The 26,272-nt window shown below is 45.2% G+C and overlaps 1 protein-coding gene and 1 long non-coding RNA gene across 5 annotated transcripts; both read right to left on the bottom strand.

Moving 5' to 3' along the window:
• Positions 1–2,337: 2,337 nt before the first annotated feature.
• Positions 2,338–25,673, bottom strand: LOC122924019 (zinc finger protein OZF-like). 3 transcript variants are annotated; one of them, XM_044274935.1, is made up of 3 exons: positions 25,618–25,673; positions 23,142–24,326; positions 2,338–2,705 (listed from the first exon to the last, which is right to left on the bottom strand). In XM_044274935.1, the coding sequence occupies exons 1-3, from the start codon at positions 25,649–25,651 to the stop codon at positions 2,401–2,403; spliced, it is 1,524 nt and encodes a 507-aa protein (XP_044130870.1). In that variant the 5' UTR covers positions 25,652–25,673; the 3' UTR covers positions 2,338–2,400. The 3 variants fall into 3 exon arrangements, with proteins under 3 accessions (XP_044130870.1, XP_044130869.1, XP_044130871.1); XM_044274934.1 differs by lacking the exon at positions 2,338–2,705 and having other exon boundaries at positions 22,791–24,326; XM_044274936.1 differs by lacking the exon at positions 2,338–2,705 and having other exon boundaries at positions 22,791–24,323; positions 25,618–25,670.
• On the bottom strand, positions 5,289–9,309 carry LOC122924020. 2 transcript variants are annotated; one of them, XR_006387350.1, is made up of 3 exons: positions 9,249–9,309; positions 5,655–5,776; positions 5,289–5,340 (listed from the first exon to the last, which is right to left on the bottom strand). It is a non-coding gene; the product is annotated as an uncharacterized LOC122924020 (long non-coding RNA). The 2 variants fall into 2 exon arrangements; XR_006387349.1 differs by lacking the exon at positions 9,249–9,309 and adding an exon at positions 8,933–8,963.
• Positions 25,674–26,272: the final 599 nt, after the last annotated feature.

The raw sequence follows: 26,272 nt of genomic DNA, 5'->3' as shown, positions 1-26,272 counted from the left end.
TACTCTCAATTATAGTGAATTATTAGTTTATTTTAAATTTTGCATTGTTTTTATTTATTTTAAATTTTTCATTGTTTTTAATCATCAGGAATATTCATTTTTAAAATTATAGCGATAAGCATTACTGAATAAATTACATATTTGATGCGATTCTGGATGTTGAGTGCCTATCATAACTTTTTACCATATCTAGAAATAAACGTGATTGGGTGAATCCCACTGATAAGTGCACCTATCCATACCAGCCAACAGGGGAGCCACTTTGTTATTTGAACACGGTGTGATATAACTGTTGTGGCAAAAAAATATAATTGAGGGTGTGATACACCTGCTTCCACAAAATACTGATTAAGGGGTTTGATATACCTGCTTCCACAAAATACTGATTAAGTGGATTAATATACCTGTTTCCACCAAATATTGATTGAGGGATTTGATATACCTGCTTCCACAAAATACTGATTGAGGTCTGCTATATAACTGCTTCCACAAAATACTGATTAAGGGGTTTGATACACCTGTTTCCACCAAAAAGTGATTGAGGGGTTTGATATTCCTGATTCCACAAAATACTGATTGAGGGCTGCGATATACCTGCTTCTACAAAATACTGATTAAAGGGTTTGATATACCTGTTTCCACCAAATACTGATTGAGGGCTGTGTTATACCTGCTTCCACAAAATACTGATTAAGAAGTTTGCTATACCTGTTTCCACCAAATACTGATTGAGGGCTGCTGTTAGGAATAAGGACCGCCTTATTTCTAGTTATGTTTGCTGTGATATTATATGTTTTATGGGTATATGTCATAGCGTAACATAGTCCAGTGTGATTCACATTCATATACAGTATGTATTTATATTGCCAAGCAAGCAGCCATTGATGAATTGGTTGAAGGCTGCATGTAGTTGCCGGGATGTCTGCCTCAGACCTGTGAAAACAGCAAACTGCTTCACTGGGGGTTAGTTAGCACATAGATGCTAACAAGGATGGGCTTGTTTGCTGGTCACACTTGGGACAGGGGAAAAGCAGCCTCTCCGGTGCCTTGTCTTAGCATGGGGAATTCCTAACCAGAGAGTGAACAATATTTAGTAATCCCTCATAACTTGTCCAGAATGGATCGGATGTCCCCAAAATCTAGCTTATCACCTCTGGTATGATAGGGGCATCGCATGGACACCAGACATGGCATATCAACTCACCTTCATCTTTATAAAATAAGCATATCATCTTCCGAGCGTCCTGGACATGTCTTGTTTGATATGCTAGGACTTGGAACCTTGAGATATGAATTATGAAGAAGGTCTGGGGTCTGTATCTTAACCAGGGCCACTGGGAAAATATATTTTTGATATTTTCTTACCTGTTCCCTAGATGGCCAGTGGGCCGGCTGCATGGGTAATGAAGCCCAGACAGAGGAGCCGAGTCAGAGGTGGGAGGGAAAATACCTCTCAGACCTGCCCCTGGAGGAAAGGCATAAACCTGCAATCCCTGGATATTTGGGAGTCACAAAGTTGGAGATCCAATCGAATTGGTTTGTGCACCAGTATTCTGCCCAAATCTCCTGGGAGGAAAGGACTTTTACCACACAACTGCTAAGTATTATAACTTTCTTTGTTTTCTCCTGTTTATTTTACCATTGTTTTCCATTTATGTATGTCTCTTGTTAATCATTTTTTGTAATCAAGTGCTGTCTATTTTTAATACATTAAAAGTTTGATGGTTTGTCTTGTAACCTTAAGAAACTGTTAGCTCCATGAAGAGTGTGTGTGCAGTCTGAGGCTGTATGTTGGTTTCCGTGAGGCTTACTACCGTGAGTGTCTGCTTGCGAGTGGAACACTTAGGGGTGTCCTGTCGACCTTATAACTGACGGGTGGTGGCAGTGAAAGTTTTGTGTTAGTGTGTGGGTGTGCTTGCAGGCTTCAGGTGGCAAGTTACGTCTCGGCGCAGGGCGTAACAGCGTGTGAGGATGTGAGGTGAATCGGCCTGAAGGGCTTGGGCAACCCTTGTCATGTGACGCGGTGGTCTGGACTGGTCCCCGGTACGTGACAGCTGCGATATACCTGCTTCCACAAAATACTGATTAAGGGGTTTAATATACCTACTTCCACAAAATACTGATTGAGGGCTGCGATATACCTGCTTCCACAAAATACTGATTAAGGGGTTTGATATACCTGCTTCCACAAAATACTGATTGAGGGCTGCGATATACCTGCCTCCACAAAATACTGATTAAGGGGTTTAATATACCTGCTTCCACAAAATACTGATTGAGGGCTTCTCTCCTCTTTAATAGTAAGTGCCTCATCAAGTACCTTTTCACATAATGGCCAACATGGGGTTACTGTGGGTATTTCATGGTGTTATTTTATTTGTTATCAAATAACATCATTCTTTAATTGGAATCAAAATCAAAGTCTAAATTCTGGAATTGTGATCGTATCCTTACTCTTCTGTGACTTCTCTCATGACTATCAAGATCGGATTTTTGCGTAAAACATTGCTCACATTCTGAACATGAATATTGCTTCTTTCCTGTATGAATTTTCACATTTCTAATAAGATCGCGTTTCTTTTTAAAACATTTAAATGAATTTGACTTCTCTCCTGTGTAATCTAGCGCATGTGCAACAAAACTTTGTCTGTGTGTAAAACATTTCCCACATTCTGAACATGAATATCGTTTCTCTCCTGTGTGACCTAGCGCATGTGTAACAAGACTTCGTCTGTGTGTAAAACATTTCCCACATTCTGAACATGAATATGGTTTCTCTCCTGTGTGACCTAGCGCATGTGTAACAAGACTTCGTCTGCGTGTAAAACATTTCCCACACTTTGAACATGAATATGGTTTCTCTCCTGTGTGACTTCTCTCATGTGTAACAAGACTTGAGATCTCACTAAAACATTTCCCACATTCTGAACATGAATACGGCTTCTCTCCTGTGTGACTTCTCTGATGTGTAACAAGACTTGATTGATATGTAAAACATTTCCCACATTCTGAACATGAATAAGGCTTCACTCCTGTGTGACATCTCTGATGTGTAACAAGACTTGATTTCTGTGTAAAACATTTCCCACATTCTGAACATGAATACGGCTTCTCTCCTGTGTGACATCTCTGATGTGTTACAAGACTTGATTGATATGTAAAACATTTCCCACATTCTGAACATGAATACGGCTTCACTCCTGTTTCACATGTCTGATGTGCAACAAGATTTGATTTCTGTGTAAAACATTTCCCACATTTTGAACATGAATACGGTTTCTCTCCTGTGTGACGTCTCTGATGTGCATGAAGAGTTGAATTCTGTGTAAAACATTTCCCACATTCTGAACATGAATACGGTTTCTCTCCTGTATGAATTCTCTTATGTTTAACAAGACTTGAGATCTCACTAAAACATCTCCCACATTCTGAACATGAATGCGGCTTCTCTCCTCTATGACGTATCGCATGTTTAACAAGAGTTTGTCTAACTGTAAAACATTTCCCACATTCTGAACATGAATACGGCTTCTCTCCTGTGTGACTTCTCTCATGCCGAACAAGCTCTGATTTATATGCAAAATATTTCCCACATTTTGGACATGAAAACGGCTTCTCCCGTGTGTGAATTCTTCTGTGTGTAGAAAGACTTGATCTTTTTGTGATCTCTTGAAACCTTTCACCCCCTTTCTGACCAGCACTTGTGGTAGCAATCTGTGATTGGTCAGAAGATTCCTCATGAACAGGGGGATTATATGACAGATCTGTACTGTGAAGTCCTGGATGTACATTAAGGTTTTCTCCTGAAGAGCGCTGCATGATATCTTCATCTTCTACTTTATAATTTAGTGACAACATGAAGTTTCCCTCAGAATACCTATGGGAATTTTCTGCTAAAGATACAAAATTAAATTTGCATTTTTAAAAAATCTAAATTATAGAGTCGACAAACTTATAACATTCCTATTAAAGGGGTTATCTCATCTCACTGTTATCAAGTCCAGACCACCAGCTGGCCGGGAAACAGCAGAGTGCTCCAGCGCCTACTGTTTCAGTAGCTCCCATTGCAGCGCATAAAAGCTATGTAAACTGAAAAACACAGCAAACTATGCTGTATCTGAGTTACAGAAACTGAAGCTTGCTGTGCTATCCTGTTTCCATAGCTCCCATGTGCCAGTGCTCTCTGCTGTTTACCGGCCGGCTGGTAGTCTCATCTTACATTAGTAACAGGAACATAAGACAACCCTTCAGGCTGGAAGAAGCCATTCACTTTGAATCCTCTCCTGGCTTTGGCTAAAAACAAACTGTACAAAAACTGCACTTGTGATCCCAGCCTTATAAAGCTTCTACAACTTCCTGACAAAGTCCAGGATTCTGGTTTACAGTCGGTCCTGACTTATTACATACAGTAAATCATGACTTGATAAAACTAAAAAAAAATCTAATAAGCCGGACCATGTCTGGAAACAATCCCTGCTTTCTGCCAACACATTTTTCCCTTCAAGAATAACTGGACAACATTTTACTACAATAAGGAGCATCATGGTTGGAGCTGCTTTTCTCCTCAGGGTCTAGAGACTAGGCTACCATTGGGTGAACAATGGCTGGAGCTTAGATCTGCTGCATGGAGACACACTTCTGTCTATCTGTATACCCCCTACTGGTTGGCTTTTGTGTCACAATGGTGCATCTGGGTCTGGCCATGACTGGTCTTACCTTGTGATATAAGAGGCTGGTGCTCCTCCATTACATGTCACTGCGCACACGTGTATACACTGCACATGACGGCTCTTACCTTGTGATATAAGAGGCTGGTGCTCCTCCATTACATGTCACTGCACACACGTGTATACACTGCACATGACGGCTCTTACCCTGTGATATAAGAGGCCGGTGCTCCTCCATTACATGTCACTGCACACACGTGTACACACTGCACATGACAGCTCTTACCCTGTGATATAAGAGGCTGGTGCTCCTCCATCATGGCCTCCTTGTACAGGTCCTTGTGTCGTTCTATATACTCCCACTCATCCATGGAGAAATAGACAGTGACGTCCTGACACCTTATAGGAACCTGACAACACAATGACACCGTCATCACCCAGACCCCTCCAGTGCTGTTACTGGAGAATTTCCCAGCATTCCCAGCAGTGTCACCTCTCCAGTCAGCAGCTCCATCATCTTGTGGGTGAGTTCTAGGATCTTCTGCTCATGTATCAGGGGATGAGGGGGAGGCTCTGTGATGGGGTGAGGGGTCCTGCTCCGCCCTCCTGACCCCTGGAGATGGATGATGGGAGTCACACAGTCCCCCGATGTCTTCTTCACTATTGTGTACTCCTGTGGATGGAGAGAGACACTTAGGGAATAAACCCTTCAGGGGCCATGTGCTCTCCTCCGGCCCTCTCCTCCTGGTACAACGTGCCTACTTACCTCCTCATGGCTCCTACAACATGACTATTGGCCCCTGGTCACATGACACATCACTCACCATATTGGGGGCTGATCTTCAGGTTCTCCATCACTTCGAAGGTCTGGAGGCCGTTCTCCAGGACCCTGGACTCTTCCTATCACTTCCTATGATGGATTCTCCTCCCCGATGTCTGACTTGTTACAGAATACAATAAAGAGGAGAGAAATCTAGAAAAGTTTACCTCTCCGCTCAGCAGGGAGATGATCTCCAAGGTGAGGTCTAATATTCTTCTGCTGATCTCCTTCCTGTCCATCCTTGGCTCGTTCAGAAGAAGGCTCGTATTGCTGGTTTTCTTCATGATGCCTCCAAAATAAAGAAATAAAGGTTAATCAGTGAGTCCCATGTCTCCTATAATGAGGCCGAGACAAAGTACAATTCGTCCCGCAAAACTGAGACCCTCATAAAGCTGCCCTGATGGGAAAACTCTGAGCTCTGTGTGTATCTAATATAGTTCAAATAGCCTAGGCTACTAAACTCCCGTTTCAGGTCTATTAAAACGTAACGTTTATTTCACTTTATTAAAGATAATATGAATCGGGAGAAAAAAGAAAAACTTTAAAATTAAAGGTGCTGTTTGGACTCAAACGGCAGAGATTAAGGGTTGCTTCGCCCATATATCCTGCCTCATTCTTATGCGTCCATCTTTCTTTTTATTCACTGTTAACAGCAGTCATTGATGTATCTAGATAGATCGCATATTTGAGGGCCACTTGTCAAGTCACTATTGATTATTCGCTTTATATATATCATTTGTCGCGACTCTCCGCCACTTATGTGTCAAAGTGTGGTGAGTCTACAGTCACTCCCCACTTAGACACTTAGTCCAGCATGCACCTAATCTAAAATCCGAAATACAGCTCCCCCAACATGTTTCACCACTGAATGTGGCTTCTTCAGGGGAATGATAGTAGCTCTGTGTGTATCTAAGCTCCTGGCAGTGCAGTGTGTGGAGGCAGGAGACTCTGAGCTCTGTGTGTATCTAAGCTCCTGGCAGTGCAGTGTGTGGAGGCAGGATACACTGAGCTCTGTGTGTATCTAAGCTCCTGGCAGTGCAGTGTGTGGAGGCAGAAGACTCTGAGCTCCGTGTGTATCTAAGCTCCTGGCAGTGCAGTGTGTGGAGGCAGATGACTCTGAGGTCCATGTGTATCTAAGCTCCTGGCAGTGCAGTGTGTGGAGGCAGGAGACTCTGAGCTCCGTGTGTATCTAAGCTCCTGGCTGTGCAGTGTGTGGAGGCAGGAGACTCTAAGCTCCGTGTGTATCTAAGCTCCTGGCAGTGCAGTGTGTGGAGGCAGGAGACATGTCCCGGGTATCTCGGCCCCCCGGTCTGGTGCTGGTCGGCGCACAGAACACTGCACACACGGATCGCACACCGAGGAGAATACACGTCTGTAAATCAGGCCTAAAACGGCCGTAAACCTTCAATATCGGTCAGATTAACCCTTCTTCTCCTGGAAGCTCTTCTCTCATAGAAATACTGCGGCGTCAGCTCCTATGTCTTCTGGATGGGGGGGGCAGCGAGCTGCTGTCAGACACCGCTAGTGGCGGCGAGGAGTGGGCATGCGGAATTCATCGTGCCCAGTGCCGAGGGTCCGCCAGTGGAAGTGATTCTGGGGGCCTCCAATACTTACCAACGTCATAGAAGGAAAAATTGGGGGATTTAAGCCCTGCCTCGAAAACGTCCCCAACCCAAGTGTGACGCCCACTTTTGGGCGGGGCTTACATAAGCTCCAATCAGTTTTGGCCTGAGACAGAAGGAATCGGTAGGTCAGTCCCTGCATATTCAAGACTCTGGGCGAGTATGAGCCCGTCCTAAAGCTACACGGAGGCGCTGCCTTATATTGTTAGGCCTCAGACACAGGAACGTCTGCATTGTAGCCACAACACAGAACAGAACTGTACTTTATACCGCACTGTATCCATGTGCCATGTCTGACCGTACCTTTACATACGTGTAACATGTCTGATCATAACTCTGTGTGTGCAGAACACACAGTGCATCCATGAAAAGGCATCAAAAACAGAAAAGTACCACCTGCCATAGGCCATACAGAGGCCGGTGCTCCTCCATTACATGTCACTGCACACACGTGCATACACTGCACATGACGGCTCTTACCTTGTGATATAAGAGGCTGGTGCCCCTCCATTACATGTCACTGCACACACGTGTATACACTGCACATGACGGCTCTTACCTTGTGATATAAGAGGCTGGTGCTCCTCCATTACATGTCACTGCACACACGTGTACACACTGCACATGACGGGTCTTACCTTGTGATATAAGAGGCTGGTGCTCCTTCATTACATGTCACTGCACACACGTGTATACACTGCACATGACGGCTCTTACCTTGTGATATAAGAGGCTGGTGCTCCTCCATTACATGTCACTGCACACACGTGTATACACTGCACATGACGGCTCTTACCCTGTGATATAAGAGGCTGGTGATCCTCCATTACATGTCACTGCACACACGTGTATACACTGCACATGACGGCTCTTACCCTGTGATATAAGAGGCCGGTGCTCCTCCATTACATGTCACTGCACACACGTGTATACACTGCACATGACGGCTCTTACCTTGTGATATAAGAGGCTGGTGCCCCTCCATTACATGTCACTGCACACACGTGTATACACTGCACATGACGGCTCTTACCTTGTGATATAAGAGGCTGGTGCCCCTCCATTACATGTCACTGCACACACGTGTATACACTGCACATGACGGCTCTTACCTTGTGATATAAGAGGCTGGTGCTCCTCCATTACATGTCACTGCACACACGTGTACACACTGCACATGACGGGTCTTACCTTGTGATATAAGAGGCTGGTGCTCCTTCATTACATGTCACTGCACACACGTGTATACACTGCACATGACGGCTCTTACCTTGTGATATAAGAGGCTGGTGCTCCTCCATTACATGTCACTGCACACACGTGTATACACTGCACATGACGGCTCTTACCCTGTGATATAAGAGGCTGGTGATCCTCCATTACATGTCACTGCACACACGTGTATACACTGCACATGACGGCTCTTACCCTGTGATATAAGAGGCCGGTGCTCCTCCATTACATGTCACTGCACACACGTGTATACACTGCACATGACGGCTCTTACCTTGTGATATAAGAGGCTGGTGCTCCTCCATTACATGTCACTGCAGACACGCGTATACACTGCACATGACGGCTCTTACCCTGTGATATAAAAGGCTGGTGCTCCTCCATTACATGTCACTGCACACACGTGTATACACTGCACATGACGGCTCTTACCTTGTGATATAAGAGGCTGGTGCTCCTCCATTACATGTCACTGCAGACACGTGTATACACTGCACATGACGGCTCTTACCCTGTGATATAAAAGGCTGGTGCTCCTCCATTACATGTCACTGCACACACGTGTATACACTGCACATGATGGGTCTTACCTTGTGATACAAGAGGCTGGTGCTCCTCCATTACATGTCACTGCACACACGTGTATACACTGCACATGACGGCTTTTACCTTGTGATATAAGAGGCTGGTGCTCCTCCATTATATGTCACTGCACACACGTGTATACACTGCACATGACGGCTCTTACCTTGTGATATAAGAGGCTGGTGCTCCTCCATTACATGTCACTGCACACACGTGTATACACTGCACATGACGGCTCTTACCTTGTGATATAAGAGGCCGGTGCTCCTCCATTACATGTCACTGCACACACGTGTATACACTGCACATGACGGCTCTTACCTTGTGATATAAGAGGCTGGTGCTCCTCCATCATGGCCTCCTTGTACAGATCCTTGTGTCCTTCTATATACTCCCACTCCTCCATGGAGAAATAGACAGTGACGTCCTGACACCTTATAGGAACCTGACAACACAATGACACCGTCATCACCCAGACCCCTCCAGTGCTGTTACTGGAGAATTTCCCAGCATTCCCAGCAGTGTCACCTCTCCAGTCAGCAGCTCCATCATCTTGTGGGTGAGTTCTAGGATCTTCTGCTCATGTATCAGGGGGTGAGGGGGAGGCTCTGTGATGGGGGGAGGGGTCCTGCTCCGCCCTCCTGACTCCTGGAGATGGATGATGGGAGTCACACCGTCCCCCGATGTCTTCTTCACTATTGTGTACTCCTGTGGATGGAGAGAGACACTTAGGGAATAAACCCTTCAGGGGCCATGTGCTCTCCTCCGGCTTCTCCTCCTGGTACAACGTGCCTACTTACCTTCTCATGGCTCCTACAACATGACTATTGGTCACTGGTCACATGACACATCACTCACCATACTGGGGGCTGATCTTCAGGTTCTCCATCACTTGGAAGGTCTGGAGGCCATTCTCCAGGACCCTGGACTCTTCCTATCACTTCCTATGATGGATTCTCCTTCCCGATGTCTGACTTGTTACAGAATACAATAAAGAGGAGAGAAATCTAGAAAAGTTTACCTCTCCGCTCAGCAGGGAGATGATCTCCAAGGTGAGGTCTAATATTCTTCTGCTGATCTCCTTCCTGTCCATCCTTGGTGGTCATTCAGGAGAAGAGGAGAGAACTGGAGGAGCTGGAGGCTTCTAGTACTGCAGGCGCCTTTATGAGAAGAGGAGAGGAAATCATCCAGGGGACAAGACCAGATGTCACCTCCAGAACCGCACTTCCTGAGCCTGGAGGGGCCCCGCTTCTCAGAGCCCCCACCACATGGATTCCAGGGGCCCCAACATGGAGACCTGCCCAGTATCTGCTGCACTGCCAGAGCTGAAGGACCTGGAGTGACGTCACAGTCATGTGATCAGTGCAGGGGGTGGGGCGGGGCTTAGCAGTGAAGAGAAGTGGTTGGTAAGGACCTGGGGTGATGTCACCATCATGTGATAAGTAAAGGAGGCGGGCCCAGCAGTGGGGATAGGAGGTGGTGAAGGACCTGTGATGATGTCACCGTCTTGTGATCATTGAGGGGGTGGGGTCAGCTGTAGAGCGGAGATAAGAAGGAGGAGGAGCTGTAATTGTGGTCATGTGACCTGTGAGGGATGATCCTTGTATGGAGAAAGCATTTTATGATTTCTTTCCTACAGAACTGGAAAAATGCTGGGAGTTGTAGTTCTCGCCTCTGAAACCTACAATAACAGCCTGGAGTGTTACCTCTGAGATATCATATAACATTCTGTACTCTTCTCCTCTGATATATAACAGTCTGGACATTGTGAGAGTTGTAGTTCTCTCCTCTGATATATTACTGTCTGGACATGCTGGGGGTTGTAGTTCTCTGATATAACAGTCTGTACAGAGCTGTGGTCACCTCTCTAGAGTCTCCTATGGACGACATAAAAGACGGAGATGTAATTGTTCCCGGGAATGCAGGTCTGAAGAGGAAGCCCCTGATGGTGAATTCAGGATAAACTGTTTTCCTCCTCTGAGGAGGAGAAGAATAAAGAGGGGAATATTCCTTCTAAGGGAAGAAAGTAACAAAGAGATTGTTCATGTCCGACCGGTTGGGGGAGCAGGATGATGACCAGGGGGTCTCCACCTGTAGGGTTCTAGGGCCTTCAAAGTGGTTGAAGCTTTGAAAAAAAGCCATGATGGCCGAATGCAAACATCCTGGAAATGATCCAGTTCAGTCCGGATTCACTATAGACGGCCTCTCCTTACTGAACAGGTCTTCACCTGCCTAATGTGGGAAGCTGGTCTGGTCTGGGTTGGGGACCTACACCTCTACTCAGGAGTAGTGATGAGCGGCAGGGACAATATTCAAATTCGCAATATTTCATGAAAATTTGGTTGAATATTCGTCATAAATTCGCAAATTTGCGATTATTTTTTTTATTGCAAAAATCGGCAATGTAATATTCACGTGATGCAGGCACAATACCGGCGTGAGTCACTTTTGCTACATTATTCAATCTGCTAGAAGTTTCCTGAGACTGGAGAACATGGTCGGCAGAACATTACAACAGCTTTATATGCAGATAGAGCGCTCCAATATATTTGTGATTGCGCAAATCGGCAACTAATGATGCGAATGATGTGAAACTTCAGATTTTATCAGGTCTGAGTAGATGTTACTGATTGGTGCAGTAAGTATTGTTGTGACATCACAGCACTAGGTCTGTAGCTGTATGTATGGACAGCAGAGAAACAGTAATCCCTATCACACTACCTAACACCCTGCACTGAACCCTATCAGCTCCACTATATCAGGATCTAACCTGCACGGACTATCTGTATTATATGTATCAGCTAACTATCTAATGTAATACACAGCAGAGCACAGAGCTCAGCAATGTCACCGCTCTCTCTCAGAGCTGCAATAAACTACAGAAAATAGCTGCTGGGAGGTTCTTATATAGTAAGGGGGGGAGGAGGCAGCTTTCCTATTGGTTGCTAGGGATGTTGCTAAGTTCTGACAAAGACATTGCAGCCTTCTCATTGGCCCACTAGCAAGAAGCAGTGAGGGATGATGGGTTCAGATTTGTGTTGATCAAGCACCGTAGTGGTCGGGCCGAACACATCGGGATGTTCGGGTTCTCGACCGAGCACCTGAGCACAATGGGAGAACCTGAGCATTAAACCATGTACCCCCTGCTCTGAAGAGGGGAGGGTGTCTGGTTTATGGGAAAATGTCAGAAATTGATGGACACACCACCGAAATGTTTCTGGAACAGCATGGGGAGGATATCTGGATGCATCTTGTACTCGCAGGAGGCTGCTGGGAACGATGGTGTCTGAGTAGTACGCCACTTTTACAGACTGACACTGATACGCACAAAAACGGGAAAAAAAACAATTTTAGAGGAAAAAAACATTCTTTTCTGTATATTTACTTGTAATTTTTGGCAGCACTTGCACTTTATATACAAGTAAGAGGTACTCCGATACACCCTGTGTATCACATAAAGGAGGGCCTCATTTACATTGTGGTATAATTGTTCAGGTAGTGAGACTCCTACACTCATAAAGACTATGCACTAAGTGAAAGGGCTGCCAAAAATTACAAGGAACCGGCGCTCCAATACACCCTTTGTAACACATAAATGAGGGCATTATTCACAGCCTTGAAAAATTATGATTGATGGCCTGCTGGTGACCTTCAAAAACATTTGGAGCAAGGGCCTGCTGATCTGACCATCTAAAACCTTAGGGACGAGGACCTGCTGCCGCATTGGTGACTCTAGATAACCTGTGGGCGATTGCACGTCCCTGTGACGGCGACGATCCATTTGGATGTCTGCCTTATCAACCTTTGATGTTCTTTTCTGCGCCTACCATGGTGATCATGGGTAACAGGGAATCAGGGTTCGATGAGGAATCAACACAGAAGGTGAGCGGCGATAACGCTATTATCAGTGTAACCATCCCACTGTTTTGCTTGTCCTCTCCACCAGAGTAATGAGATTCCTATAACACATGGTTTCCAGGTATGCACTTTGGGAAAGGATATTCCTGTTTTTGCTATTGATTCCGCTCCACTTTCTCAGAAATCATTAAAGGGCATAGTTCACAATATCCGTTTAATTGTGAGTGATGCTCATGTTGAGGATGTGTCCTGTTTCGTCCTTAGCGGATTACCTACTCCTCTTGTGTTGGGGCTACCCTGGCTCACTAAACATAACCCCACCATTGATTGGCAAGTGAGGCAAATAAATGGTTGGAGTGACTTTTGCAGAGAGAATTGCCTCACGACATCTGTTTCAGAGGTTTCTACTAAGACTGTACCATCTTTTCTCTCTGAATTTTTGGATGTGTTCTCTGAGAGTGGTGTTCAGGATTTGCCCCCGCACAGGGAGTACGATTGCCCTATTAATCTCATCCCAGGCGCCAAGCTGCCTAAATCTCGTTTATACAATCTCTCCCAACCTGAAAGGGTCTCTATGCGTGCTTATATCTCTGAGAGTCTGAGAAAAGGACACATACGACCCTCGAAGTCACCTGTTGCCGCTGGTTTTTTCTTTGTTAAGAAAAATGATGGTTCTTTAAGACCATGTCTGGATTTCAGGGAGCTGAACAGTATCACAATTCGTGACCCTTATCCGCTTCCTCTGATCCCGGACCTGTTTAACCAGATTGTTGGGGCTAAAGTTTTTTCCAAGGTCGATTTAAGAGGGGCATACAACCTGGTCAGGGTCAGAGAAGGAGACGAATAGAAGACGGCCTTCAATACCCCTGAGGGCCATTTTGAGAATTTGGTTATGCCTTTTGGTTTAATGAATGCTCCAGCCGTCTTCCAGCATTTTGTGAACAGCATTTTTTATCATTTAATGGGGAAATTTGTACTAGTGTATCTAGATGACATTTAGATTTTTAACTCCTGATTTTAAAACTCATCAGGACCATATGTCAGGTCTTGCTCATTCTGTGGGAGAATAAATTGTACGCTAAACTGGAAAAATGTGTGTTTGCGGTTCCAGAAATTAAATTTCTGGGGTTTCTTCTCTCCGCTTCTGGTGTTCGCATGGACCCCGAGAAGGTCCGCGCTGTGCTTGAGTGGGAGCTTCCTGAGAATCAGAAGGCGCTGATGCACTTTTTGGGTTTTTCCAATTATTACAGGAAGTTCATTTTGAATTATTCCTCTGTTGTTAAACCACTCAGTGATATGACTAGAAATGGGGGTAGATTTTTCCTCCTGGTCGGTAGAGGCGCGTAAGGCCTTTTCTGGGATCAAGGAGAGTTTTGCTTCTGCTCCCATCTTGGTACAACCTGATGTCTCTCTACCCTTCATAGTTGACGCTTCTGAGGTGGGTGTGGGTGCGGTCTTGTCTCAGGGTCCCTCTCCTGACAAATGGCGACCGTGGGCCTTTTTCTCAAAGAAACTCTCCTCCGCAGAGAGAAATTACAATGTGGGAGATAGGGAGCTGTTGGCCATCAAGTTAGCTTTTGAGGAATGGCACCATTGGCTAGAGGGAGCCAGACACCCTATTACCGTGTTTACCGACCATAAGAATCTGGCCTACTTGGAGTCAGCCAAGCGTCTGAACCCGAGACAGGCCAGATGGTCTTTGTTCTTTTCAAGGTTTAATTTTGTTGTCATGTTCCGCCCTGGGGTTAAGAATGTGAAGGCGGATGCCTTGTCACGTTGTTTTCCGGGAGGGGGGAACTTTGAAGACCCAGGTCCCATTTTGGCTGAAGGGGTGGTGGTCTCTGCTCTTTATCCTGAATTGGAGGCAGAGGTTCTGGCAGCCCAGGCAGAGGCTCCTGATCTTTGTCCTCCTGGGAGGTTGTTTGTGCCTCTCGCTTTGCGACACAAGGTTTTTAAGGAGCACCACGATACTGTTCTTGCTGGGCACCCGGGGGGTAGAGCCACAGTGTATCTCATTGCTCGGAGATTCTGGTGGCTGGCATGGTATTCCTTCAGACATAGTCTCTGGTAGGGGCACGCAGTTTGTTTCCAGATTCTGGAAGGCTTTCTGTTCTCGTTTGGGGGTTCGGTTGTCATTCTCTTCTGCTTTCCACCCGCAGTCGAATGGCCAGACAGAGCGCGTCAATCAGAATCTGGAGACATATCTGCGTTGTTTTGTGGCGGAGAATCAGGAGGATTGGTGTTCTTTTCTCTCCCTTGCGGAGTTTGCTTTAAATAATCGTCGTCAGGAGTCCTCTGATAAGTCACCATTTTTTGGTGCATATGGGTCTCATCCGCAGTTTGGCACATTCTCTGGAGAGGGGGCTTCTGGTTTACCTGATGAGTAGAGATTCTCCTCGTCTTTGTCAACTATTTGGCAAAAGATTCAGGATAATCTAAAAAGCATGAGTGAGAGATATAAACGTGTGGCGGATAAGAGACGCGTGCCTGGTCTGGACCTGAATGTTGGTGATCTGGTGTGGTTGCCCACTAAGAATATCAAATTGAAGGTTCCCTCCTGGAAGTTGGGTCCTAAGTTTATTGGGCCTTACAAAATCTTGTCCGTCATCAATCCCGTTGCCTACTGTCTTGATCTTCCTCAGACTTGGAAGATCCATAATGTTTTTCACAAGTCCCTATTAAAACCTTATGTCCAACCCACTGTACCCTCCTCTTTGCCTCCTCCTCCGATTGTGGTTGATGGTAACCTTGAATTTCAGGTCTCTAGGATTGTGGACTCTCGTATTGTCCGCGGTTCTCTCCAGTACCTAGTTCATTGGGAGGGTTATGGTCCTGAGAAGAGGATGTGGGTTCCAGTGGCAGACATTAAGGCCACTCGTCTTCTCAGGGCATTCCATAGGACCCATCCTGAGAAGGTGGGCTCTGAGTGTCCAGAGTCCACTCGTAGAGGGAGGGTTACTGTCACCACCAGATCTCTGAGAAGTTCTGATAGACGTTCTTCAGTACCTCCTGCATGATCTTCTCTTGTTTTGCTTTCGCTTTGACATCTCTCCTCCCTCTCCCAGCTGTCATCTATTAGCAGTGATTGCATCCTTATATATCTCCTCCTATACTATCTCACTTTGCGGTTTATACAACTTCCTGGATTGTGCTGATGCTAGAAGCTGCTACTGCTGCATCCACAAGATAAGTCTGTTCCTTTATTTCTGTTTTCCTGTGGGCTTGATCCTAGGTGACCCTGATTCCCTCTGTATTAAGTGTAGGGAGCCGGTGGTCGTGTCCCCTCCCTATTATAGGGTGTTCAGGTGTCATACAATCGAGGAATGAGGGTATGCAATTATCTACCATAGAGATTTTTGCATGGCTGAGAAGTAAGGGAGAGTGCTAGGGCTGTTACAGGGCTTACCCTTGTGTTCCTTAGTTTTGAATCAAGTCAGTCGGATCTTCATTTGTGTCTTCTAGTTTTATGCAACACCATCCGTGACAATTATTTTCCCTTATAACATGGTTATAAGAGAAAATAATAGCATTCTTTAATACAGAATGCTTAGTAGAAGGTCAATTGAGGGTTAAAAAATAAAAAAAAATTAACTCACCTCCTCCTCTTGATTGCGTAGTTGCCAATCTCTTCTTACTTCTTTAATCATGAGCTGACGGCTAAAGGACCTGTGGTGACATCACATGGTCCATCATCGTGATGATGGACCATGTGATGAGCTCAGTGACGTCACCACAGGTCAAATTGACCTTCTACTAAGCATTCTATATTAAGAATGCTATTATTTTCCCTTATAACCATGTTATAAGGAAAAATAATTACATCTACACAACCTTGAACCCAAACCTGAACTTGAGTGAAGAAGTTTAAGTCTGGGTACCACATTCAGCTTTTTATAATGTGCGTGCAAAACACATTGCACCCGCGCGATAAAAAAATCAACAACGGAACGCAATCACAGTCAAAACTGACTGCAATTGCGTACCTACTCATGCGGGTTTGCCGCAATGCACCGGGACGCATCTGGAGCCAAAACGTGACGCCCGTGTGAACCCAGCCTAATAGGGCCATAAAAGTCCTTTTAAGTACTGGTATAGGTGTGCTATTGATAGGTGTGATATAGGGGGGTGTGATATACTTACAATATACTTTCTAACATAGAAATTATATTATAGAGTATTTGTATTGTGCAGCAGTTGTGTGCGGTTCTGCTGCGATACCGCAGCTAGATAGAGGGACAAATGCTATTAGAGTATCTAATTGCAACGGGTGAGATATACCTGTTGCCCCCAAAAAACTGGTTAAGGGCTGCGATATACCTTCTTCCACAAAATCCTGATTGAGGGGTGCTATATACCAGTTTCCGCCAAATATTGATTGAGGGGTGCTATATACCTTCTTCCACAACATACTGATTGAGGGGTGCTATTGCTATATACCTTCTTCCACCAAATACTGATTGACGGCTGCGATACACCTGCTTCCACAAAATACTGATTGAGGGGTGCTATAAGCTGCGATTGGACAGTGCTACAGCCTGGGAGAAGGAGACGCCCAGGAGAAAAAGGACAGGCTCCTCCCAGTGTTACCAAGTCAGCGAAAATACTGGGGGACATAGAGAACGGAGCGGCGCCCCGGAATAATAGTAAGTGCAGTGAGATCCCGGTGCAACGCTATACATAGTCTGATAGTTATCTTACAATGTTTGGACTGATGAAAGGTACTCTTTAACCTCCTCAGGACCGCCGCACGCACGGATGCGTCTTCGCGGCGGCCCTGTAATTCCTCCTGGACGCGCCAGCACGTCATTTCGCGAGATTTCGGTCAGAGCCGGCCCGCGCATACGCATCGCGGGCCGGCAAAAGTTAAATCACAATTTCGTCATCAGCCGGCCAGCCAATGATCGTGGCTGGCAGGCTGATGATTTTCAAAAAATCAAATCAGAAGCCAGTTAACACATTATATTTATAAATATAATGTGTTAAATGGCTGCTGTGCTCCTCTGCTGGTCCTTTTCGTTGGTTGGTTCCAGCAGAGGAGCACAGATCACAGTGAGTACACACCAACAGCACACTTAGCCCCAGATCACCCCCCATCACCCCAATTAACCCCTTGATCGCCCCTGTCAATCACCTAGTGAAAGGGAAAAAAGTGATCAGTGTAAACTGTCACTTTTTTTTCCCACTGGTATTGACTGATAGGTTTAGGATAGTTTAGGCCCCTTGGTTAGGTAGTTAGCGATCGTTTAGCGCCCAGCCCACCGCAGTCACTGATTGGCTGATTAGCGTATCACTAATCAGCATTTGTACTTTTATAGTATCTGTAAGTGATCAAAACTGATCACAGTCAGATCTATAATAGTATTAGTGTCACCATAGCTCTCCCTCCACCCAAAACGCAGTGTTTGCCCGATCAGGCCTGATCGGTCGCGCATACGTGTGTTCACCCACGCCCGCCCCGCCCCGCCCCAGTGACAAAAAAATTATTATTTTTTGATCACTGCACATTCACTTTACACGCACTGCGGCGATAAAAAAAATCAGTTTTGATATTTTTTATCAATCGCAGCGGCCTCCGGTACTTCGCTAGCCTCCCATTTATAAGACAGGCTTGCTTTTTTTCTTGAATAGTCTCAGGGAATACCCCCTAAATTTAGTAGTCTAAATGGCAAATAAGGGGTATTCTTCTGAAGAGGTCTACAGGCTTCTGATGGGAACCCTCATCTGACGAATCCAGCGGGTCAGAATATGAACCTGTAGAAAGCAGTGGCAGTCTGACCCAAAGTTCGGACGAGGAGGTTGAGGTCCCCGATACCACCAGGCGTACCCGGCCCCGTGTTGCTAGACCACAGGTTGCGCAGGATCCACTTCAAGGGCAGCAGAGTGGGGCTGGCACTGTCAGATTACGTGGTGAGGCATACACCAGCAGCCCAGCCCATCCTGGAAATAGTACCAGCACTGCCGTACAACATGGTGAAGTGGCGAGCACCAGAAGGGCAGTTGAAGCTGGTACGATGGCACATGCAGTAGTTTCCCCGTCGCAGCCACCGCACAGACAGGCACGTAGAGCCCCTAGAGTCCCTGAGGTGTTGGCAAACCCTGATTGGCAGCCCCCAACTTCAGCCGCACCAGTAGTTCCCCCTTTCACCGCCCAGTCTGGAGTTCGGGTTGAGACAGCTCAGATCGGTTCGGCACTGGGATTTTTTTAGCTGTTCTTGACTGCGGAGCTGTTGGACTTAGTTGTGGCAGAAACAAATCGGTATGCCACTCAATTTATAGCCGCCAACCCGGGAAGCTTTTATGCCCAGTCTTTCCGGTGGAAACCCGTCCAAGTTTCCGAAATTAAAACTTTTCTGGGCCTTCTCCTCAACATGGGCCTAACAAAAAAAGCATGAATTGCGGTCATATTGGTCCACGAATCCAATTCATCACATGCCCATGTTCTCTGCTGCCATGTCCAGGACACGATTTGAGGTCATCCTGCGTTTCCTGCACTTTAGCGACAACACCGCCTCCCGTCCCAGAGGCCACCCAGCTTTTGACCGGCTCCACAAAATTCGGCCCCTCATACACCACTTCAACAACAAATTTGCAGATTTGTATACCCCTGAGCAAAACATCTGCGTAGACGAGCCCCTTATACATTTTACTGGGCGCCTTGGCTTCAAACAATACATCCCAAGCAAGCGCGCCCGGTATGGGGTCAAATTGTCTAAGCTCTGTGAAAGGGCCACAGGTTATACCCACAAATTTCGGATCTATGAGGGTAAAGATCAGACCCTGGAGACGGTTGGTTGCCCTGATTACCTGGGGAGCAGTGGGAAGACAGTCTGGGACTTGGTGTCACCCTTATTTGGCAAGGGGTACCATCTTTATGTGGACAATTTCTACACAAGTGTGCCCCTCGTCAGGCATTTGTTTCTAGAACAGATTAGCTGCTGTGGCACCACACGACCTAGTCGCCGGGGCTTCCCCCAATGGCTCGTTACCACCCGTCTTGCAAGGGGGGAGAGGGCTGCCTTGTGTAACCATGAACTGCTCGCGGTGAAATGGAGAGACAAGCGTGACGTTTACATGCTCTCCTCCATTCACGCAGACACGACAATCCAAATTGAACGAGCAACCAGTGTCATTGAAAAGCCCCTCTGTGTCCACGACTATAATTCGCTCATGGGAGGGGTGGACTTCAATGACCAGATGTTGGCTCCTTATTTACTTTCCCGCAGAACCAGACGCTGGTATAAGAAGGTGTCTGTATATTTGATTTAATTGGCTGTATATAATAGTTTTGTTCTCTACAGTAAGGCTGGGAGAACAAGATCCTTCCTCAAATTTCAGGAAGAGATCATCGAGAACCTCCTGTATCCAGGAGGTTCTGTGGCCCCAACCACCAGTGTAGTGAGCCGTCTACACGAGCAACATTTCCCCAGTGTCGTTGCCAGTACCTCAAACCGACCGTCACCCCGAAAAAGATGTTGTGTCTGTAGCAGGAGTGGAATAAGGCGTGACACATGCTATTTCTGTCCTGACTGCCCTGACCACCCTGCCCTATGCTTTGGGGAGTGTTTCCGGAAGTACCACACACAGGTACACTTAGCATAGGGATTGCATCTCACAGGACAGGCACACAGGGCTATTAGGGCCCATTCACACAGAGCTGCTGCAAACCTCTCCTTTCACCTGGGACAAAGTGCATAATGTACTTCGCCACATCTCTGGGCGATTTGCGCTTTGCACATTGTCCCATGGGGAAGGAGAGGTTTGTCCTATGAAGGTAAAAAAAAAAAATAATCACCAGTAAGCAAAAAAGTTAATGTTCTGTTCAAAAAGTTAAATAAAGTTTATATGTTCTTTTCAAATGTTATTATAAAGTTAATAAATTTATTGCGCTGCGGCCTGGTTTTTTCTTTTTTCTTTTGTTTTTTTTACCTTCCAGGTGGACCAACCGATCGACCAGCTGCAGCACTGATGTGCATTCTGACAGAAGCATTGCGCTGCTGTCAGATTACACACAAGTCGGTGTATGCGGCGCTGCAAGACGAGATTTCTCCTCTGCAGTAAAAGATACGTTTGCCAAGGCATACGAGCTGAGGAGGCGGCGGTGTTCATATGCTTTGGCAAACACTTTGTATATAAAAAAAATAAATAAAATCCTGGCAATGATTTATTGGAGAAAATCGGGTTTGCCAGGGCATACGAGCTAAGTGGGTATGGATGTTGGGCGGAGCTCCTATGTCCTGGCAGATGCCTTTCCCCTCCCTTTTTTTTTTTGGCAGAGATTTTTTCATCCACATTGATCGATGCGAATGAAGAAATCTGTGCCGTTCATTTTTTCTTCCAGCCCATTACCTGTATGCGCAATATAAGGAGAATAGCAGAAACTCCTAATGCTGGCCATACATGTAATGATTGCGGAGACCCTCAAATGCCAGGACAGTACAAACACCCCACAAATGACCCCATTTTGGAAAGAAGACACCCCAAGGTATTCGCTGAGGGGCATATTGAGTCCATGAAAGATTGAAATTTTTGTCCCAAGTTAGCGAAAAAGGGAGACTTTGTGAGAAAAAACAAAATCAATTTCCGCTAACTTGTGCCAAAAAAAAAAAATTCTATGAACTCGTCATGCCCCTCATTGAATACCTTGGGGAGTCTTCTTTCCAAAATGGGGTCACATGTGGAATATTCATACTGCCCTGGCATTTTAGGGGGCCTAAAGCGTGAGTCTGGGATCCAAATGTCTAAAAATGCCCTCCTAAAAAATGCCCTGTGAAATCCGAAAGGTTCTCTTTGGAATGTTGGCCCATTTGCCCACCTAGGCTGCAAAAAAGTGTCACACGTGGTATCGCCGTACTCGGGAGAAGTTGGGGAATGTGTTTTGGGGTGTCATTTTACATATACCCATGCTGGGTGAGATAAATATCTTGGTCAAATGCCAAATTTGTATAAAAAAAAAAAAAGGGAAAAGTTGTCTTTTGCCGAGATATTTCTCTCACCCAGCATGGGTATATGTAAAAAGACACCCCAAAACACATTCCCCAACTTCTCCTGAGTACGGCGATACCACATGTGTGACACTTTTTTGCAGCCTAGGTGGGCAAATGGGCCCACATTCCAAAGAGCACCTTTTGGATTTCACAGGGCATTTTTTACAGATTTTGATTTCAAACTACTTATCACGCATTGGGGCCCCTAAAATGCCAGGGCAGTATAACTACCCCACAAGTGACCCCATTTTGGAAAGAAGACACCCCAAGGTATTTCATGATGGGCATAGTGAGTTCATGGAAGATTTTATTTTTTGTCACAAGTTAGTGGAATATGAGACTTTGTAAGAAAAAAAAAAGAAAAAAATCATCATTTTCCACTAACTTGTGACAAAAAATAAAAAGTTCTATGAACTCACTATGCTCATCAGCGAATACCTTAGGGTGTCTACTTTCCGAAATGGGGTTATTTGTGGGGGTTTTCTACTGCCTGGGCATTGTAGAACCTCAGGAAACATGACAGGTGCTCAGAAAGTCAGAGCTGCTTCAAAAAGCAGAAATTCACATTTTTGTACCATAGTTTGTAAACGCTATAACTTTTACCCAAACCATTTTTTCTTTACCCAAACATTTTTTTAATCAAAGACATGTAGAACAATAAATTTAGTGAAAAATGTATATATAGATGTCGTTTTTTAAAAAAAATTTACAACTGAAGGTGAAAAATGTAATTTTTTTGCAAAAATTTCATTAAATTTCGATTAATAACAAAAAAAGTAAAAATGTCAGCAGCAATGAAATACCACCAAATGAAAGCTCTATTAGTGAGAAGAAAAGGAGGTAAAATTAATTTGGGTGGTAAGTTGCATGACCGAGCGATAAACGGTGAAAGTAGTGTAGTGCCGAAGTGTAAAAAGTGGTCTGGTCATTAAGGGTGTTTAAGCTAGGGGGGCTGAAGTGGTTAATAGTAAGTGCCTCATCAAGTACCTCTTCACATAATGGGCAACATGGGGTTACTGTGGGTATTTCATGGTGTTATTTTATTTGTTATCAAATAACATCATTCTTTAATTGGAATCAAAATCAAAGTCTAAATTCTGGAATTGTGACCGTATCCTTACTCTTCTGTGACTTCTCTTATGACTATCAAGATCTGATTTTTGCGTAAAACATTGCTCACATTCTGAACATGAATATTGCTTCTTTCCTGTATGAATTTTCACATTTCTAATAAGATCGCGTTTCTTTTTAAAACATTTAAATGAATTTGACTTCTCTCCTGTGTATTCTAGCGCATGTGCAACAAAACTTTGTCTGTGTGTAAAACATTTCCCACATTCTGAACATGAATATCGTTTCTCTCCTGTGTGACGTCTCTGATGTGCATTAAGAACCGATTTCTGTGCAAAACATTTCCCACATTCTGAACATGAATATGGTTTCTCTCCTGTGTGACGTCTCGCATGTGTAATAAGACTTTGTCTGTGTGTAAAACATTTCCCACACTCTGAACATGAATATGGTTTCTCTGTGTGACTTCTCTCATGTGTAACAAGACTTGAGATCTCACTAAAACATTTCCCACATTCTGAACATGAATAAGGCTTCTTTTCTGTGTGACTTTTCTTATGTATAAAAAGCTTTGATTTATATGTAAAACATTTCCCACATTCTGAACATGAATACGGCTTCTCTCCTGTGTGACATTTCTGATGTGCATTAAGACCTGATTTCTGTGTGAAACATTTCCCACATTCTGAACATGAATACCGTTTCTCTCCTGTGTGACTTCTCTGATGTGCATTAAGACCTGATTTCTGTGTGAAACATTTCCCACATTCTGAACATGAATACGGTTTCTCTCCTGTATGAATTCTCTTATGTATAATAAGTTTTGAGATCTCACTAAAACATTTCCCACATTCTGAACATGAATACGGTTTCTCTCCTGTGTGACGTCTCTGATGTGCATGAAGAGCTGAATTCTGTGCAAAACATTTCCCACATTCTGAACATGAATACGGTTTCTCTCCTGTATGAATTCTCTTATGTTTAACAAGACTTGAGATCTCACTAAAACATCTCCCACATTCCGAACATGAATGCGGCTTCTCTCCTCTATGACGTAGCACATGTTTAACAAGAGTTTGTCTAACTGTAAAACATTTCCCACATTCTGAACATGAATACGGCTTCTCTCCTGTGTGACTTTTCTCATGCCGAACAAGCTCTGATTTATATGCAAAATATTTCCCACATTTTGGACATGAATACGGCTTCTCCCGTGTGCGAATTCTTCGGTCTGTAGAAAGACTTGATTTTTTTGTGATCTCTTGAAACCTTTCACCCCCTTTCTGACCAGCACTTGTGGTAGCAATCTGTGATTGGTCAGAAGATTCCTCATGAACAGGGGGATTATATGACAGATCTGTACTGTGAAGTCCTGGATGTACATTAAGGTTTTCTCCTGAAGAGCACTGCATGTTGTCTTCATCTTCTACGTTATAATTTAGTGACAACATGAAGTTTCCCTCAGAATTCTTATGGGAATTTTCTGCTAAAGATACAAAATTTAATTTTTATTTTTTTTAAATCTAAATTATAGAGTCGACAAACGTAATACATCCCTATTAAAGGGGTTATCTCATCTCACTGTTACTAAGTCCAGACCACCAGTGCCCACTGTTTCAGTAGCGCCCATTGCAGCGCATAAAAGCTATGGAAACTGAATAGCACAGCAAACTATGCTGTATCTGAGTTAGGGAAACTGTGCAGCTTGCTGTGCTATCCTGTTTCCGTAGCTCCCATGTGCCAGTGCTCTCTGTTGTATACCGGCCGAATGGTAGTCTAGACTGTGTCTCATCTCACCTTAGTAACAGCAACATAAGACAACCCCTTAGGCTGGAAGAAGCCATTCACTTTGAATCCTCTCCTGGCTTTGGCTAAAAACAAACTGTACAAAAACTGCACTTGTGATCCCAGCCTTATAAAGCTTCTACAACCGTCTACCATTGGGTGAACAATGACTGGAGCTTAGATCTGCTGCATGGAGACACACTTCTGTCTATCTCTATACCCCTACTGGTTGGCTTTTGTGTGAGAATGGCGCATCTGGGTCTGAACATGACGGGTCTTACCTTGTGATATAAGAGGCTGGTGCTCCTCCATTACATGTCACTGCACACACGTGTATACACTGCACATGACGGCTCTTACCTTGTGATATAAGAGGCTGGTGCTCCTCCATTACATGTCACTGCACACACGTGTATACACTGCACATGACGGCTCTTACCTTGTGATATAAGAGGCTGGTGCTCCTCCATTACATGTCACTGCACACACGTGTATACACTGCACATGACGGCTCTTACCCTGTGATATAAGAGGCTGGTGCTCCTCCATTACATGTCACTGCACACACGTGTATACACTGCACATGACGGGTCTTACCCTGTGATATAAGAGGCTGGTGCTCCTCCATTACATGTCACTGCACACACGTGTATACACTGCACATGACGGCTCTTACCCTGTGATATAAGAGGCTGGTGCTCCTCCATTACATGTCACTGCACACACGTGTATACACTGCACATGGCGGGTCTCACCTTGTGATATAAGAGGCTGGTGCTCCTCCATTACATGTCACTGCACACACGTGTATACACTGCACATGGCGGCTCTTACCTTGTGATATAAGAGGCTGGTGCTCCTCCATTACATGTCACTGCACACACGTGTATACACTGCACATGACGGCTCTTACCTTGTGATATAAGAGGCTGGTGCTCCTCCATTACATGTCACTGCACACACGTGTATACACTGCACATGACGGCTCTTACCCTGTGATATAAGAGGCTGGTGCTCCTCCATCATGGCCTCCTTGTACAGATCCTTGTGTCCTTCTATATACTCCCACTCCTCCATGGAGAAATAGACAGTGACATCCTGACACCTTATAGGAACCTGACAACACAATGACACCGTCATCACCCAGACCCCTCCAGTGCTGTTACTGGAGAATTTCCCAGCATTCCCAGCAGTGTCACCTCTCCAGTCAGCAGCTCCATCATCTTGTGAGTGAGTTCTAGGATCTTCTGCTCATGTATCAGGGGGTGAGGGGGAGGCTCCGTGATGGGGGGAGGGGTCCTGCTCCGCCCTCCTGACTCCTGGAGATGGATGATGGGAGTCACACAGTCCCCCGATGTCTTCTTCACTATTGTGTACTCCTGTGGATGGAGAGAGACACTTAGGGAATAAACCCTTCAGGGGCCATGTGCTCTCCTCCGGCCCTCTCCTCCTGGTACAACGTGCCTACTTACCTTCTCATGGCTCCTACAACATGACTATTGGTCCCTGGTCACATGACACATCACTCACCATATTGGGGGCTGATCTTCAGGTTCTCCGTCACTTGGAAGGTCTGGAGGCCGTTCTCCAGGACCCTGGACTCTTCCTATCACTTCCTATGATGGATTCTCCTTCCCGATGTCGGAC

This window comes from Bufo gargarizans, unplaced genomic scaffold, assembly GCF_014858855.1.
Source record: "Bufo gargarizans isolate SCDJY-AF-19 unplaced genomic scaffold, ASM1485885v1 original_scaffold_2145_pilon, whole genome shotgun sequence".
NCBI classification, from domain to species: Eukaryota; Metazoa; Chordata; class Amphibia; order Anura; family Bufonidae; genus Bufo; species Bufo gargarizans.
The sequence above is the reverse complement of the archived record's forward strand: the minus strand, read 5'-3'. Positions and strand labels throughout refer to the sequence as shown.